The following is a 19,279-nucleotide window of genomic DNA, read 5'->3' on the forward strand; positions in this document are numbered from 1 at the left end:
TAAAATATCAACCAGCATTAAAAGACTCGGCATTCGGTCCTATGAAAAAAAAGGCTCAAATTTATCTTAATTATGTTAGGAGAGTAAGATCAAAGTCTCAATTTTAGTTTAATTATGTATCAAGGAGATTCTCCACTTTTATTTTCATAGATAAGAAAAAAAGCCACCCTTTACTTTGGGTGTAAATTTTTTAATACTTCTCGATAACAGTGAGAATCTAAATACGTACTTCCATGCATGTATTTAAAGATTGTGGATATATCTAATTCGCTTCTTTCAAAATTCTTAAGGTACATGGTGTAGGCTGTTATAAATTGGACAAATGTAGGGTTGGATCTTCTCCAACGCATTAGAGGGTTGATATCACTAATCACCTCGTGGGTTATCTCTATCCTCCTCCATCCACTCCTCTCCAAATAAATATATATGTATGAATAACGAATATATATATATATATATATATATATATATATATATATATCACATGTCCTTTCAAAAATTTAAAGATTATATTGACGTGAATGTCATGATGATTTGATTAGATCCGGATGCAATTATTGCCTCGATTTAACCTAATGATATTTCGTTTATGAATGATGGACATTTTAACCTAATGATATTAATGTGTTTTTTTTTTTTTTTATGTCATTGGAATTTAAAACATATGTTGGACTTGAAATCTAAAATTCATACCCAAAGGCCCATAACAGCTAATGATAATATGTAATTATAAGATGTTGTCACGTCTCATTCACGACTGTATATTAGAGAATGTGTGAGTTTAGGATGAGAAAAATGCTTTATCATATTCTTTCGCTATAGTATTAAAAACATTTTGTTGAAAGTCACTATTGGCATATTTGAAATGTTGGATGGGATATTTCTCACTGTCATGCATGAAGATGCACCTTACCTATCAAAAGCATTCTTGATATATATATATATATATATATATATTTCGTCTCTACTCTAAAGATTACGTATTCAATTAAAAAGTAATGAATCTTGTTGAGAACATCTTAAGGTAAATATTATAAAATGCCTTCTAAGCACCAGAGTTAGGTCATATCAATTATGAGTGGTTTTGTGTTATGAAGTCGGGTTTTGCTTGAAAATATGTGTTTTTACAGTTATTATGAATTCTCTATTCATTTTGTCCTAAATATAAATATTTATCAGTATATATAAATTAGCCGTTGAAACTTGAAGGAGGATTGTGTGTATTGCATTTCATTTACAATATATGATATTATTTAATTAAACTTTTACATTCTCATTTAAAAAAAAAAAAAATTAATCTCATCAAATTAAATTTTCAAATTTGACTGTCTTACATATTTAATTTGACAAAATTAAACTTTTACATGCCTAGGGGGTAAACTTGTGCATAAATTTTTGTCTTAAAAATGTGGTGAATTAATAGAGAGTTCGCAACAATTATTATGAAGTCAGTCTCACAATAATATATTACTCTTTATATATATATATATAGGATACTTGCTTGGGTCCTCCACCTTGGAGAATTTTCTATCTGATGTGGTCCAGTATCATTGAAACATGTGTTTAAAAAATAAACAAAAGTTACAAATGGGTATTATCCATATGTTACAAGTTAAACCATTTTTCTTTTCTTTTCTGTTTTTTCTTCTTTCCTTCTTAAAACAAGATGCCCTCCTCTATCTTCCATTCTCTCTCCACAACAAAACAATTCTTCCTCTTCTTCTTCTCTTGATCTCACAACAATGCAAATCTTAATTAATTAAACAAAGAGAAAAATCTAAAACTAAAATCTCTGGAAAAAAGAGTAAATAAATAGTCATTCATTGTCCAATTTTGCTCCATAAATAAATAATTATTTTCAACTCCAAAACAAAATAATCATTCACTTTATAGTAAGGAGAAAAAAATATTAAAATTTAAAGAAATCATATAAGAAATATTATTCTTTTTCTTTTTCTTTTTCTTTTTTTCTTTTTTTTTTTTTTTTTTTTTTTTTGCCATTATCATGTTTTGCATGAATTCTATTAGTTTTTGTGTTTATTTATTTTTACATAATTAGTTTTTGTATTTATGATTGTCTATATGTAATATTGGATTGCTAAGCACAGTGTCACGTGAATTCATAAGATTCCTTGAGTAATCAAATTGAAAGTGATGGAAATAATGTAATACCCCTAATTTTAAAATGATAGTCTCGGTATTTATTTATTTATTTTAATTGTATTTTTAATTATTTAATTGATTATTTGACTAATTGCTTATGTGTTTAATTGAATTAAGTATTACTTGGTTATTTGATTACGTGTCTATGTATTATTTGTATTTGTCTATGTGTTAATTGTTTAATTAGATTATGTGCTTAAATGGTGTTTTGATTAATTGTAAATTAAATGTTTTCTTTTCTTTTATTTTATTATTTTATTTTATTTTTCTTTTATGGTTATGGTTAGTAGTGATGAGCCAACCAATTGGGTCCCATGGACTACTTGGATAGGAGGTTAGATGTGTATGGATTATTACCCATGGATAGTTGTATATGTACATATATAGATATATATTATATATATATATAAAAAGAAAAGTAATTTATTAATTACTTTTATGGTAACTTGGGTAGTAATATTTAATCTTATGTATATATTTTATATTTAAATAATAAAAATATACATAGATTTGATATGTGTTATGTTTTAAGTTACTTTATAATATTATGGTAACTTAAGTATTATTGGATAATCCATTAATAAATAATGAAATGTGTATAATTTATTTATTTAATAAAGATATACGTAAATTATATACGTAACCTATTTTACTTACCTTTTTAATATATATAAAAGGAAAAGTAATTTATTAATTACTTTTATGGTAACTTGGGTAGTAATATTCAATGTATATGTTTTATATTTAAATAATAAAAATATACATAGATTTGATATGTATTATGTTTTAAGTTACTTTATAATATTATGGTAACTTAGGTATCATTGGATAATCCATTAATAAATAATGGGATGCGTATAATTTATTTATTTAATAAATATATACATAAATTATATACGTAACATATTTTACTTACCTTTTTAATATTTTAATATATATTTTTTTAAGTTGACTTGGATTGGAAAAAAAGTTAGGATTATTTTATTTAGCCTATAAATATATAGCTATAGGTTGTAAAAAGGGGTTAGAAATATTTATGTAATATATTATAAAGAGAGAGTTAGAGAGGGAAGGAGGAAAAGGAAGGAATGATAAGAAAAACCCTGTAGAGAGAAGATCAAGGAAGAAGAAGTTTAACTTTCGATCCGAAAGTTTAAGGCAAGTTCTTCTTCTATCTTTTCCCTTTGATTCGTGTTTCTATGCATGCCTAGGAAATTCCAGGATTTATTAAACACATAAAATTAAATAATTATGCATGTTTAATTGGATTAGAATATAGGTTTTATGAAATTGGTTTATATTTATTCTTGTGTTATGAATTGATAAATGCATGATTTTGATTTGATTTTCGGTGTGAATTTTTATATGTTTACATTATGCATTTTTCATATCTGTGAAATGATGGAACGTAGAAACATGCCTAGGATTCCTGAACATTAAATAGGAATTAGGTTTGGGTTTAAATAAATTTAAATAGACTCAATCATAATAATGCTTGCTATTTGAATGTTTTAAACAAACGAATGGATTTAATCTTGTAAAATGTTAACAATTAAGATTAAATGTGTAGGATGAATTTGATATGGAGAATGCTTATTTGACGGTATAATAAAATATCATCATGTATAAGATTCAGTTTGTGTAGGACATATGATATAGGAGGCTTAAATAATCATTCCTATTTTGTGATAATTTGATATTATATTATCATAGTTATTTCTAGATTGTTTGATGTATTTCCTTAATCGTGACATCAATTGTTGGATTGTGTGGTTTAATGCACCGGTATGGGACGGTAGCATTCTAGGGACGGATTAACTTGTCAGTTAAGTCCTACCTATTTTATATAAGGGGAATTGATTAACTAAAATGTTAAATCCTACTTATATTAGAGTCAGGTCAGCTGAACAAGTTGATTGACTTACGGAGGATTAATTTATTATATAAAGGAATGGATTAACTAAAATGTTAAGTCCTAATTATATTCAAATCAGGTCAGCTGAACAAGTTGAATGACTTATGGAGGATTAATTTATACTGGATATGATAGTTACCAGATTTTATATATATAAGTATGGTGTCATGATATGAGTTTGAGTCTCAGGATCAGTGGTTAGGGCGCGTATATCACCAGGGATGTATAGCTAGATATAGTGTAGTTGTGTACCTTGGTAGGTCTAGGTACTCATGCCCACTATATGTGTGTTTTGCATGTTGCCTACTATTCAGGTTGAGACAACCGTATAGTCTACTGAGGTTCCTTTACTGTGTGTGTATATATATACGGACTACTAGTTACTGTTGGATTGACTAGAATGTATACATGTATCGGATTTCTGCTTGGACTGTAGTAGAGTATAACTTGTTTGTGGGCCTGACCCACCATTATTTTTCAGGTGTTCGTCAGGAGTAGAGGTTATTCGTGTTAAGCGGGGATCAGTCTACTTCATTCTTCCGGTGCTACATAGGAGTTCCTTTATGATTCAGTTTCCTGGTTTAGACAGTTATTGCTGTCATTTGTTTAGTTTGGATTTTATAGGGGTCCACATAGTATGGATTCCCGAGTTATATTTTGGAGGATCAGTTGTATCAGAAGAGTTTATTAATTTATGAAATTATATTCTGAGGTTTATTATTAGATTATCATTTTAGTTTCTTGTCAGCATTTTATTTATTCTTCTTTATTCTTTTGTACTCTGTGTTCGTTTATTGCAGATTTGTTTTTGATATCCTCGGGTATTCGGGCGTGGGTCTGGCCAACCCGCATTCGGAATTTCGGGGGTATCACAAATAAAGATAAAAAATTTCAGATGATAGCAACGGTAAAGAGAAAGGAATGGGGCATAACCTGAAAATTATAGTAATAATGAAGCTAAAATCTTGTGTATGGTTTACTCAACCGAGAGCTGGTAAACTGTAATAGACGCCGGCGTATTCAAATATCTCCTCAGTTAAAGACCTGTTAACCGAGTACTATCATGTTCAAAACAAACATGTCTCCGTTAGGAAACTGTTATGAGTTACGGTTCCCAAACCGAACATCTTTTCTGGAACAAAGAAAATAATAAATATACAAATTATACATTAGATACACACCCGTTCTTGACTAAAACATGTCTTGTTTAAGAAATTGTGATGAGTCACGGTTCCCAAATCGAACATTTTTTCTATGACAAAAAGAGTAATAAATATATAAATTATACATTAGATACACACCCTTTCTTAACTAAAACTTTTAGGTTTTTAAAATGTAAATATATATAATTTTCTATTATATAGCGTTCCGCATGAAATTATAAAGATTTTACACTTATTGAAAGTTATATATTTAAGGTTTTAAGATAGACACCCACAAGCAGTGCCAGATGCGGATTAGAGTTTTGGATGGTGGTCTAATACCAAGATGGAGAGATATTTGCTTTGTCATGAACAGAAAAGGAAGACAAATTGATCGTGTTGTAACAAAAAAAAAAGGGTTTAACCTATATAAAAAAAAAGAAGGTAATGCTTATCTTTAATTTTTAGACACATATTCAATAATATTGGACGATGTCAGATGGAGGATGAACTCATAGATAGAGTACCCATACATTGCCCATATCATATACTATTATATACGTAGTAGTCTATATACTCCATATATGGAATTATGGATTAGCGGGGAGAGAGGCGTTTCGTAAAGTCAAACGTTTCCTAACCAGTGGGTCCCGCAACCGGTCCACTCACCACCATTGGCATCACAGTAATAGGTCGCAGTGTTTTCTCCAGTCAAATCCAACCTCGTTCTATGTGTCATCTTTAATGAGTAGTTTTACACGTGGCGAATTGTAACCGGTTATTACATTTATATCCCAGTACATGTGTGGGACCCACTTTTGGCGGACATTTTGATAAATTGCGCCGATGAGAGGGAATTCACTTCACAGCAAAGTTAAGACAGCCGCTCTCTGTCCTTGATATTTCCACTCCCTTCATTTGGACTTATCTAATCTAAGTTCTAACCGTTGTATTATTGAATACTGGTTGACTCATTTTCCTGATCAACATCCAAACGCTAAAGATTATGACAAAACTAGCCAATTAGAGTAAAGAAATTGGATGTTTCACTTATCATAAAAGTAAGTACCAAAAATAATTATTTATTACTTTGATAAAAGAAGATTTACACACACAAAAAAAAGTAAAGTATATATCCTTTTATTTTATTTTGCTCTCTATATTCAATTAATATATTAAAAAATATATATTCAATTATTTATTTGACTTTTCCCAACATTTAAATATATTGATTGAATGGTTAAATATGAAAAAGTGTTGACTTTAGTTATTCTTGCGAAATATCCTTTCACTATCAAAACATACATTTTTAGGGTAAATTGTATTGCCCTCCCCTAAATTTTTTGACAAATTATAAACTAAAGTTTTGGACAAATTATATGTTAATAGAGCATTTGATCTTTATTATTTTATCATTTCTTAGAAGTGTGAACTGTCTTTCATAGCTTTATCTAATTTAATGAAAAATATTTATGTCAAATAAAAAGATTGTATTACCCTTTTTCCCTTCTTGTAAATACTAAATTACCCTACCTCTTTTGTTTATTAAAAAAATAAATAAACACGTAATCAAATGCCATTAACAAATATATATATATATATATATATACACAACTAGTGAAATCAACATCAATGTCAAAATAAAACAAATATATATATATGAAATATAATAATATGAAAATTGATACTTTGCATTTAATGGCATTTCATGGTTTTTTTGTCATTTAATGTCAAAATATAAGGTTATTGAGGGCTTATAACAAAAAAAAAGTAATATTTTAATTATTTTTTGAATTTTCATTAGGGACATGGGTTGTCGTGTCGTTGAGTACACACGTCACATCTTAAGAGAAATTAAAATAATAAAGGTCAAACATTCTATATAGATATAATTTACTCAAATTTCAGAAAAAGTCAATATATTTTACCCTATATTTTATTAGGCATTTCAACCTATTACCCAGTATTTTAGAGAAAGTCAATATAATATATTTTTATCCTGAATATATATATATATATATATATATATATATATATATATATATATATATATAATATATTTTTAGATATAATTTATCCAAACATTTAGTAACTTTTTTTTATCGTTCCTCCAAAATTTTCAACCTTTCTATCAAAACCAACATAAAGTAATAATTGAAATCGTGAAAGCAAACCTTTCATAATTCTTTTTTTATTCTATTCTCCTCATAAAGAGACTTTGAAAATATTTTTTTAGTGTCATAAATATAAATATGACAAAACAATGAGATAAGTAATAAATTTATCATGCGGTGAACTCAAGTTCGCAATGAGTAATGATAGAATTGCCGAATTCTTAAATCTGAATTGGAGGCCAAACCCAAGGTGGAGCCATACTTAAAATTTTTCTTTTAGTAATATACTCTATTAATTTACATTTTTGATATATATACCTACAAAATTACACTACGTCCCCACTAAAATTATTAGAAAATTACACTATTACCCCTATACCCCCAACCAACTTTCAACTTCATCCCTAGCCAAACCAAATTTCAGGCTTCGTTCCTAGCCAAACCCATCTTCTTTCTCCTACCTACAAAATTACCCCACTAAAATATTTAAAAATTACACTATTACCCCCAGGCTCCGACCCTAGCCGAACCCATCTTCTTTCTCCACGTGGGTGGGGTGATTCAAATAGGAATTCTTCTTTCTGCAATTAATACTTTATATTTTGTTAGTTTATAAAAAAACTTTTCACTTTTATAAAATTTACTACATATTGCATCTAACTTTGCAAAAGAATGTCGCAGATTTTTTCTTTTTCTTATTTTCTTCTTTTTTGTAAGTTTACACTTAAACTTTCTAATTGGATTTAATTACACTCGAAATTAATAAAATAGAATGACAACTTTAAAAAAAATTATAAAGTAAATTTTTTAAAAGAAAATAATGTTTAAATAATAAACTGAAAAAAAGGATAGATAAAACTAAAGAATTAACTAAAAAAAATACCAAAATGTCTAGGAAAAAAATTAATTATACCAATATCAAATGAAATTGATTGATACAAGTTGTAATTTAACTAAAAACTTATAAATGAGACATCAATAATAATAATAATAACAAAAACAACAACAACAAAAACAAAAACAACAACAACAACAACAACAACAATAATAATAATAAATTATGAATGAATTACTTTTATTATTTAGAGAAAGAAGCTCGTGTTTTCAATTTTGTTTACCAGATTTATAATGTTTTGGTTGAAGTAGATTCTTTTTTTTTTTTTTTTACAATAATTATTTTAAAAGTGATGTCTTAGATAAATAAGTAAAAGTATAGCAATTAATGCTTGGGAAAATTATATTTTGGTGACCAAAATTAAACATAATTGCTATATAGTGACCTTAAAGTCAAGAAAAGGTGAATAGTGACCAATTTTGAAACTTAATTGATATTAAGTGACCATTTGATGGTTTATTACTTAAATAGCCTTCTTATAATATATTATTATGTAAGTAGATAAATTTACCCTCTACATTAACCTAAATAAACACTTGCTTAAATTGACTAACAAAAAGATAACAGATTATTAGGATGAGTCTCTGAAGAGAAGATCAAGATGGGAGAGAACTGATGATGGATATTATACATCATTTTCTTCAAGATTCTAAGAGAAATGACGAGAAAATTGTAAATTTTCGTCTTATTCATTATTTTCAATGTATAGTTATTATACTTTACAAGTTGATTTGTCTGAGAGATCTTCCTTAAGATATAAGATTGTAATTTTTAGGAATTTTTAATACTACTTAGTTATAGTTCAAGAAATAATGACTATTGTTGATTACTTTCATAATTTTACTAACTGTTAAAGGGTGTTTCAAAAGTATGATTTGCCACTGTAAATGTTATGAGCGTTCATGCTGGAGAGCCTTGAAAAATAAATAAAGGATGGAAAAGAGATAATGTTAATAAAGAAATTTTAATTTTTTAAATTGGTAAATTGTAAACTAAAAAGGAAAATATTAGATGGTTGAGAGCCTTGAAAAATAGATAAAGGGTGAAAAAAAGATAATGTTGGTAAAGAAATCTTAATTTTTTAAATTGGTAAATTATAAACTAAAAAGGAAAAAAAGAAAACGTTGGATTAGAGAGAGAGAGAGAGAGTAGGAGGAGGATGAATTTAATGACTTATTATTTATATTAGATGACAATTTTGTCATCTAAAATTTATTTTTAAAATGTTTATTAAACTTTTAAGTATTTTTGACCAAATTATCCTTAAATAGTCACTTAATATCAATTAAGTTTCAAGATTGGTCACTATTCACCTTTTCTTGACTTTAAGGTCACTATATAGTAATTATGTTTAATTTTGGTCACCAACATATAATTTTCCCTTAATGCTTTATAAGTTAAATGGCTTATGTAGTAACTTTTATAAAATGAAAGGTTTTTTATAAACTAACAAAATATAAAGCATTAATTGCAGAGTGAAGAACTTCTATTTGAACTTCTATTGCAGAGAAAGAAGATGAGTTTAGCCTCCAAAAAGGAGATGAGTTTTGCCTCCAATTCAGTTTAAGAATTCGGCAACTCTATCATTACTCAATCTCAATCATTTGATTAAAAAAGCATGTCCTCGGTTGCATGATTCTATTATGTTAAAATTCTGTGAAAGTACTCTTACCATAATTTTCAAGATCCGAATTTGCTCCAGTACACCTATCACTGGAGCAGATCCAGTGCAGATCCAAGGGCTGAGATGAAACCACCTCAGCCCATTTTGCTACGTCATCGTCCAATCAGCACTCAGTCAACATCCAGTCAGCATTTACACAAAAAAGTTATTAATGTATTATTTTCATTTATCACATGTACGAATACTTCATACATTTATACTAATACATCATACATATATATTATACGAAATCAGAATACATAATTTACAATTATATTTAATATTTTTTTTGGTTAAAAATTACCTTCAACTTTACCTTTGGGATAAAATTACAGAACCTTAATCTCCACTGTTCTTCGTCGCGTTAGAGAGCTGCTGTTAAGCCTGCTATGGTTCTTAATTATTGGAGATCAATCTAATTGGAGAGATGTGTATTTTGTATATACAAAATGTATAGATACACCGACAAATATATGTATGTGAGATGAAAAGGTGATTCAGACTCATCTCACCCTTCGTGAGTTATGAAGATAACAATATCCTATTTCGTTTAAGCACACAGATGGGTGATCGAAAAAATGCAAGAGTGAAAAACACAAAGTGAGGCCACAAAATACTAAGTGACTACTAATCATCTTCTCTCTCCCCCCTCTCTCAACATCCCCGCTTCTTCGATCCCTTTCTGTAATTAATCTGTCTTTCAAAATTTCAATTTCAGGGTTTATTTTCTCGATTTCGAATTCATTTTAATCCCAAAAGAAATCAACCCAAAATGGTGTTTTTGAAAGTCAGTTGATTCAGAATAGAGATCTTTTTTTTTTTTTTTTTTTGGTATATAGCTCTATACTAGTTTTAATTTGATTAAAACAACTAAGAGGGCTTGTTTTTCTGTTTCTAAGGTTGATTTTGGTGTTTTTAGTTTCAGATCTTTAAGGATTTTAAAGGGTTCTTTATTTTAACACCTCTTTGATCCTTGTTTGTAGGAAAAAAAAAAATTGTTTTCTTTTAGTTTTGATACAAGAAACGGGTCTATTTTTAAGAGTTTTTGCTTTATATATATATATATATATATATATATATATAATTTTGTTATTGTTAACCTTTGGTTGAGAAGAAAATGGCAGCAGCTATAGATTTTCTTGGATTTCTTAGATCAAGAGCTGATGATGGCACTGAAACCTTTTATAAAAGGTGCTTTATCATCACCCACTACTTCTTCCTACCTTCTTATTCTTCTTCTTCGCCTTCATCTCCTTCTCTTTCTCTCTCTACCTCCTCCTCTCTCCTCCTTTTTTTTTAGAGAGAAGATGGGGAAAGCTACCAGGTGGTTTAGAGGCTTGTTGGGTATGAAGAAAGAGAAGGAAATAGTGGATAATTCAAGTTCTGGCGATCGCAAGGAGAATAAAAGGTGGAGCTTTGGCAAATCCGGGAGGGATTCAGGGGTTATGGGTCAGATTCCGTTCAGCGTTCGCGCAGCAACTGATTCTGCTTGACTGAGATCTTACTTGTCTAAGATCGAGAAGGAGCAGAACAAGCATGCCTTGCCGGAATCCTTCACCTTCTTGCCGGAATTGATGATCGCAGCTTCAGCTTCTCGTCGGAAGGAATGATCGGAAGTTCAGCTTCTCACCGAAATGTATGGTGATTTTTCCGAATCGAGCTTCTGAATAGGGTCCTTCTCTTCGAAAATCTTTATATGCCTAAATCCTTGATCTTCTCTTCATAAATCTTCATCTTTATGTGTTGGTTTACATAGCAGAGGCTTTGATTTTATGTATTGGTTTACAAAGCAGAGGCTTCGATTATGTGTTTTTGGTTTATAGATCAGAGCAGAGCAGAGGCATATATCTGTATATATATATCAGATCAGTTTTGGCTCCAACCTTAATTTTGGTTTTGGGGCGAATTTTAAGTTTAAAATGAAATACAGAAAGGGAGGGCGTACAGAAAGGGTAGAGAAATGGTATAAGCAGGTATAAGCAAAACTACAGTTCTTCAGTATTTTACCTGCTTTGCCACATCAGCTACGGAGCCCACCACTGGACCGGTTCCAGTGAGAAGCGAATGGAGACGATTTTTCTCCTAATTTTCATGAAAAAAAAAAAAAAATGGAGGGGGGGTCTAACCTATAATATATGTGTGTGTGTGTGTAGCCTTGGTAGGTAAAAGTAAACTCGGTGAAAGTAAACTATGAGAAAAAATCTACTCTGTAATATTTATATATATGGAAGGTAGGTACATGGGCATTAATTAAAATTCATGATTGAACATAAAGTAGTAAGCCCGAGATTATCATATCATATACTACCGTGTGTGTCAAACTGTCTCTCTATATATTTATACACTTCGTATATATCAATTATCAAATCAGTTAATAAGAAGACTTCAATGATTGTAGCAGTGGCATCCTGAGGTTTTATTTAGGCTATGTTTGGTAGGGTGAGTTTGAAAGGGAAGGACAATATTAATTACGAGGGAAATGAAAGAAAAAGGAAGAGAAGGATAATTTTAATTTGGTATTATATTTGGTTAATTAATGAAGAAAAAGAAAGGGAAGGACAATAATCATGTTTGGGAAAATAATGAAAAAGAAAAGAAAGGTAATTATTTTAATAAATTGACTATTATACCCTTCTATATTTTAATATATATATATATATATATATATATATTGTCTCTAAGCCCACAAAAAAAGAAAAAAAAAAATTTAGGGCAAATCATTTTAGCCTCCATATTCTCGTTCTCAACTCTGATATATATATATGTGTGTGTGTGTGTATATTTATATTGTCTCCTCAGCCCACAAGAAAAGAAAATTTTTTTTTAGGGCAACTCATTTCAGCCTCCCCAATCTCGACTATATATATATATATATATATATATATATATATTTATATTGTCTCCTCGGGCCCACAAGAAAAGAAAAGAAAAAAAAAAAATTAGAGCAACCCATTTCAGCCTCCCCAATCTCGCCTCCATCTCCATTCTCGTTCTCCAGTCTGAAATTTCCCCCCCTCTCTCTCTCTCTGCACTACAAGAATCTCAAGTTCAAAACCCATATATTTCAATTTATCTATCTATTTGCAAGAGTCAAAAGTTCAAAACCCCTATCGGTATATCATTTTAGATTGTTCAGAAAATCAAAACTCATATCTTTCAATTTCCATCGCCCCTGTTCCAGTTCGGGTTCACCGTTCGCAAGCTTCAACCGTTGGCCCGTCGTCTCTCACTCTCTCTGCAGCGGCTAACTTGTATGTATATATAATCTTGAGGGTAAAATTGGCATCATAAATATTATTTCAGTCATTGCCTTCCCTGTCCTTCCATTTCCTCCCATTTTTGAGAGGATAAGCAAATTACTGTGCAAAGTTATACTTAACCCTATAAAGCCTTCCCTCTCTTTTCCTTTTCTTCCACCCATTTTACTCACCCTCCAACACCTTTCCTTCCCTTTCCTCCCATTTCCACTCTACCAAACTGAGCCTCAGTAGTTTTTAACATCTAATCGTGCTGAGTCACATTGACTAAAATAGGCAATTTCCTTCAGAATAATTTTTTTTATTTTTAAATAAGAAAATAAAATATTTACCAAATGAAAATTTAAAAAATATAGTTCAAATTTTAAAATAATCTTTTTTAACTCGAACTCGTGTTTTCAAACATAACATATTATATATATATAGATATTTAGAATTACTATTATCAATCACTGTAATTTTAAGAGTTGTGTCATTTCATTATTTTTGTTATAATTAAATTGTGCCATGAATCATACATAGTGAGTAATTTAACTAACATTGACATTACACATTCTTAACTGTCAATGATCGGCCAAAACACAGTATCTAAAATATATATTTTAGTACGAATAATTTGAATGAAATTGAGGTCACTCAATAGAATACTCTCGAGAATTTAATGAAAGAAAATGATATTATTGATTCTTTAATACCCGATCGACAGACAAAAAAATATGCTGCGGTTTTTTAAAATTTTAACTTAAATATGCATCATTGCTTTTATTATTTGTTTTCATAAAAGACTCCCTTTCTATTTCTTATCTTTTCAGTTTTCTATAGCTTATTTCCTTAATCTTTTTAGTTTTCTATAGCCATATTATATTCTTTTTCTTTCTCACATTAAGTTTCGTGATAGTCAAATTTAATAATTTGATTTGTACAAAATTTAGAGCAAAAACTGTAATGTTTTATAATTTTTCCATACATTTGTAATATTTTTTTTAAAAAAAGTTATCCTTTTGTCTTTTTTTTGGGGAGTTAGATAAATCATTAACTTTGATCATTATAATAATTAATAAATATTTATCAAAGTAATAGATTGATATTAATAATCAAAAACACAATATGAAGTATCTCAATGGTCTTTACCGAGATGCAATTTAAAATATAAAACAAATATACATGGTGGTTAAAATTTTAAGGAAAAATTACATATAAATGGAGTCAAAGTTCCATATTTACTTAGAGACTGAGTCAAAATTCCATATTTTTCTAAAATGGATTACTGAGGTGGCACATGGTTTTTTACTATTTAAAAAATTGTGGTGCCTAAAATGCCCTTCCCTAACAAAAAAGTAGTACCTTCAGTTTAAAAAAGTAGTACCTTCAGAGAAAAAGTAGTATCTTCGCGGGTGTTTAAAAAACATGGTATCTGGACGCCAAAAAGTAGTACATTCAGTTAAAAAAAAGTAGTACCTTCGAAAAAAAAGTAGTACCTTCGCGGAAGGGTATTTTAGGCACCACAATTTCTAAACAGTAAAAAACCATGTGCCACCTCAGCAATCCATTTTAGAGAAATATGGAACTTTGACTCAGCCTCTAAGTAAATATGGAACTTTGATTCCATTTATATATAATTTTTCCAAATTTTAATCCCCAACAAAAATGTTACATTAAGATAAATTTAGAAAAAAAATTACAACTTTTCAAATAGACAATTATGTTATATTTTAAGAGAAAAAAATAATTTACCTTATTTTTAAAAATAAATTCTATCATATTTAACATATAATAACCACATAAATTTGATAAAGTAATAGTAATACGACTTTATTTATCAGGCCAAATAGTAACACTCTTTAATGAACCCCCTTTGGCTCACCATTTATTTTGTTTCCAAACTTTAAGACTTTAAATTATTATCCAATAAATAAATTTTGCAAGAGAAGACACGCGTCACACTGTTCTGGAAAAATTACCAGTTTTTTGCGAGACGGGACACACAATTTTGGAAATAGCAGATTTGTTTACAAGGAGTCATTTTAAGATTAAATAAAGATGAAACGGAGAAGAATAACGAGGTCTAATGTGGGTCCCACCTTGAAATCTGTGACAGAGACGGCTGTTTCGCTTCTGAGCTTCTCCGGTTCACAGGTTATTTAAATGCGCTCCCTCTGTCTCCTCTCTTCTCTCTCTTGGAACAAGCTTTGGAGTTTCTCTCTCTAAAATAAATATTACTACTGTACTAGTAGAAGAAGATTGTGTCTTTGTATTCTTTCGGGCGTGTGAAACTCTTTGGAGAAGCAAAGTCTTCTCTTTCACACCTTTTGTCTGAGATTGAAGAATCTAGGGTTTGACAGCGGACGAGTCCAACAAAGGTCTGTTCTTTGTTGTTGTTTCTTGTTCTCATAATGATCTCTTTTTCTTCTTTTTTTTATTCAATGGAATTTCTATTTAAACGTTAATCTGTGCCCAGTTAGTCTTCTTTGATATATTTTCACATACCAGATAGTCGAATCTGATTATAAAAAAGGTTTTGTTCTTTGATTTGTCGAAATTCTTGAAATCTCAACCAAGAAGCCCTATTTGGAATTTAGTTTTATCAAAATGGGTTATTTCACTACTTGGGTTTTTAATTTATCAGTTTATGGATGATTGAAGATCTATCAAATTAGTGGATTTTAGAGATTTTGAAGTCCTCATGGTGTGGTTTGATCTAGGTGTCTTGGTTCCTGGGCGTTAGTTTTTTTAGTTCCTCTCTTTAGTTGGATTGAGGGAGGTTTAGATGGAGGAGGTTGAAGAAGCTAATAAAGCAGCAGTAGAGTGTAGCCATAGAGTTCTTAGTCTGTTATCTCAGCCCCAAGATCAGATTCAGTATGGGAATTTAATGGTACAAACTAGGGAGGCTGTATCTAGGTTTAAGAGAGTTGTTTCTCTTCTACATACTGGTTTGGGTCATGCAAGAGTGAAAAAGCTCAAGGATATTCAAACCCCTTTTCCCCAAGACATCCTGTTGGACAATTCAGTGTGTAGGGTAGATCATCAACCCAAGCCTCTTCGGCCTACTCGGACCGATTTTCTTGAAAACCCAATTAAAGAAATGGGTTCAGATGTTAAAATTTCTCTTAGTTTGGGAAATTCATCAATGCAAGTGTGTTCGAATGGGGAAAACCCTCTTCAACATGCCCCAAAAACATCACACACGGATTACCATCACTTCCTCCAGCAGCAGCAGCAGCAGCAGCAGCAGAGGGTTCAACTTCATCAGCAACAGATGAAACAGCAAATGGAAATGATTTACCATCGGAGCAATAGCGGCATTAATCTGAATTTTGATAGCTCTACCTGCACGCCCACCATGTCATCCACTAGGTCTTTTATCTCTTCGTTGAGTATTGATGGGAGTGTAGCTAATTTGGATGGAAATGCCTTCCATTTAATTGGGGCTGCTCGCTCTTCAGATCAGAATTCGCATCAGCATAAGCGAAAGTGTTCTGGGAGGGGAGATGATGGGAGCGTGAAATGCGGAAGCAGTGGTAGATGTCATTGCTCAAAAAAGAGGTTAGCTTTTAGTTCCACCTGTTTCCTCTCAATTTATTATGCTCTTTGATATTAATAGCTTGTAATTGTTTCTGTTCTTTTTATTGGTTCAAAAGGAAACATAGGGTTAAGAGATCAATCAAGGTACCTGCTATAAGTAACAAGCTTGCAGATATTCCTCCTGATGAGTATTCATGGAGAAAGTACGGCCAGAAGCCAATCAAGGGTTCTCCTCACCCCAGGTACATTAAATTTGATTTACGATAGGCAACTAAATTGGAAGCAATGTGTACAGTTGCCTTTGTTGATTTTTAGATGTAGTTTTTGTTTTTTCTAATCATATTTCCATTCTTAGATGTGATTTGTGGTTTGGTATGTGTTCTGGATATTGAAAGTTTATATCAGATTAACCAATGTGCTCCCCTTCTCCTTGTCAAAGATGTTTTAAATTCTCAACTGTTATCTATGATACTTATTTGCCTATTTCCAGGGCATTTAATAACTATGTTTTAAGAAGTTCCTGAACTTCAAGTGTAAATTTGAGTCATGATTCAACTGAAAATTACTTCTTTGGTTTGTGCAGGGGATACTATAAGTGTAGCAGTATGAGAGGTTGCCCTGCAAGGAAACATGTGGAGAGGTGCTTGGAAGATCCCGCAATGCTTATAGTGACTTATGAAGGGGAGCATAATCACCCTAGGTTACCATCGCAATCGGCCAACACATGAAACCTCATGGTATACTTCACCAATATCTCTTCAAGCCCCTCGTGTTCGTTCCACAGAAACTTTGTTTTCGGTTGGCTTGAAATGATCCAGTGTATAGTTTGCATGGTTTAAGCTCAAGGCTTATATGGAGCAAACTTTCTGGCTTTTGAATTTTCACTTTCTGGGCCTCAAGAGTTGAAGATAGTGAGCTGGCAGACATAAGCCAGGAGGAGGACTGCTGCACAGAACTCTGTGGAATTGGGATATTTGATGTAAGAACAATCCGCCATCGTAACTGGCCGATATTTTAGTTAACAGATAAAGGGATTTTGCATGAAAGCATTACCTTTTTTGTGGCATTATTTGTTTCAATTAACTTAGATTTACTGTGTCTTTTGGTGTTGGGTTTTAAAGTCTTTATCTAGATGCAAGAATAGTTAAAGAATTTAGAGAATTGTATATTGATATAGATGGACTACAAGTTACAGCGGTAGGGTTTTTGTTAGTATGAAATGTTGAAGAAACCTAGGCTATAAAACTGCAAAGACAAATGTGCTAGATGTCTCATGTGTAGCATTTACTCACCTCCTACTAATACACTATGACTTAGGCAGATTGAACGGTATAAGCAAAAGATAGTTGATGACGTGGGGTTTTGTAGTTGGAAAGAATTCAATGTTTGATTATGGCTAATAATATAGTCAAGGATAGGCAAGTTATTTAAATTATTAGCTCGCATTTAAAAATTGTGATTGTATCGTATCATTTAAGAACACAAGGAAATTTTTGGTTGTGTTGTATTTAGTATGACCTAAAAGAGCTTTGAATTAAAACAAAGTTTTGGTATCCTAATGGTTTTATTTAGGACTTGAATGTCATGATTTGAATTTTAAAGGTAAGATAGTTCTCATCATTTATGGGTATTTTTTTTTTATTTTTATTTTATTTTATTTTAATCTCCAATTTTCATAGTCTTATTGATTGGTAAACACCTTATTTGACTTGATAGTTTGTTTGAACTTGAAGTCGAATTTACTTAAATGTCTGTTTTTGTTAGCTTACTATGTTAAGAGGAACTGTGAGGTGCCATTCTTGTTGAGAACTGTTTGTGTCCTTTTTGCTTGAATTTTTTTTTTCATAGTTGGTACGCACACACATGCTGTGCTTGAATCTTGTAGTTAAACATTTTTTGTTTTGTTATCCCTTATTATTATTATTATTATTATTATTTGGTTGTCCATTGGGTGAGATTTTGAGGCTAGTGTATTACGGGAGGAAAATCGAACTCAGGACCTCCATCTTGTTAGCGTAGGTAAAGGAGAGACCTGCATCTTATTAGCGCAGTTGTTAACTAACTCGTCCACCTTCATGGAATCTGTTATCTTTTTCCTTTTTCCTGTTTGGGGGTGTGAAATGGTGGCATTATTCAAGTAATCTAAGCAGCTTTAGGGTGCTGGACAACAACAAGGCATGTGAGCTATATAACTGGACCAACATGGGGCCAATCATGCTTCATATCTTGTGCTATTATTCTTTTATTCCCATCATAGCATTTTTCGATTCTCTGACTTCCCTATAGTTGTATTGTGAAATTGGACTATAGAATTTTTATTCCAGTATATATAGAGAGAATTGTTCTAGGGTCTCTCTTGTTGAACACATGTTTTATGTTGGCCACAAATAATTAAACTTTGATACCAGCTGACAATACTAATTAATTATCAGCAAGTACTTTTCTTAATCATGTGGGTAACAAGGTTGTATCTTTGACGTTACATCTTTTAATTGACAAAAAAATTCCTCTTTTTTGTACTCTTGTCACATGGATTGATAAGCTAAACGAATACGTTAGATTCGCCATCAGGAACAGGCCCGAGCCCACAGGCTATAATGCTCTTGGG

At 30.7% G+C, this 19,279-nt stretch overlaps 1 protein-coding gene across 1 annotated transcript; it reads left to right on the forward strand.

The window, feature by feature from the left end:
* The first annotated feature begins 15,309 nt into the window (after positions 1-15,309).
* On the forward strand, positions 15,310-17,770 carry LOC132269010 (probable WRKY transcription factor 21). Its single transcript, XM_059769986.1, has 3 exons — positions 15,310-16,692; positions 16,788-16,913; positions 17,255-17,770. Exons 1-3 carry the CDS (start codon positions 15,917-15,919, stop codon positions 17,397-17,399), a joined length of 1,047 nt encoding a protein of 348 aa, XP_059625969.1. The 5' UTR covers positions 15,310-15,916; the 3' UTR covers positions 17,400-17,770.
* The last annotated feature ends 1,509 nt before the right edge of the window (positions 17,771-19,279 follow it).

The sequence above is a fragment of the Cornus florida genome, unplaced genomic scaffold (assembly GCF_030987335.1).
Source record: "Cornus florida cultivar Cherokee Brave unplaced genomic scaffold, ASM3098733v1 CherokeeBrave_3.0.0_Hap2_Chr08, whole genome shotgun sequence".
Taxonomy (NCBI): domain Eukaryota; kingdom Viridiplantae; phylum Streptophyta; class Magnoliopsida; order Cornales; family Cornaceae; genus Cornus; species Cornus florida.

Excerpts from the sequence above, each read along its gene's own strand:
- LOC132269010 (XM_059769986.1), top strand. The coding sequence starts at position 15,917 with ATGGAGGAGGTTGAAGAAGCTAATAAAGCAGCAGTAGAGTGTAGCCAT. Across the intron at positions 16,693-16,787 it reads TGTCATTGCTCAAAAAAGAG|GAAACATAGGGTTAAGAGAT; the intron begins GTTAGCTTTTAG and ends TTGGTTCAAAAG. Across the intron at positions 16,914-17,254 it reads AAGGGTTCTCCTCACCCCAG|GGGATACTATAAGTGTAGCA; the intron begins GTACATTAAATT and ends TGGTTTGTGCAG.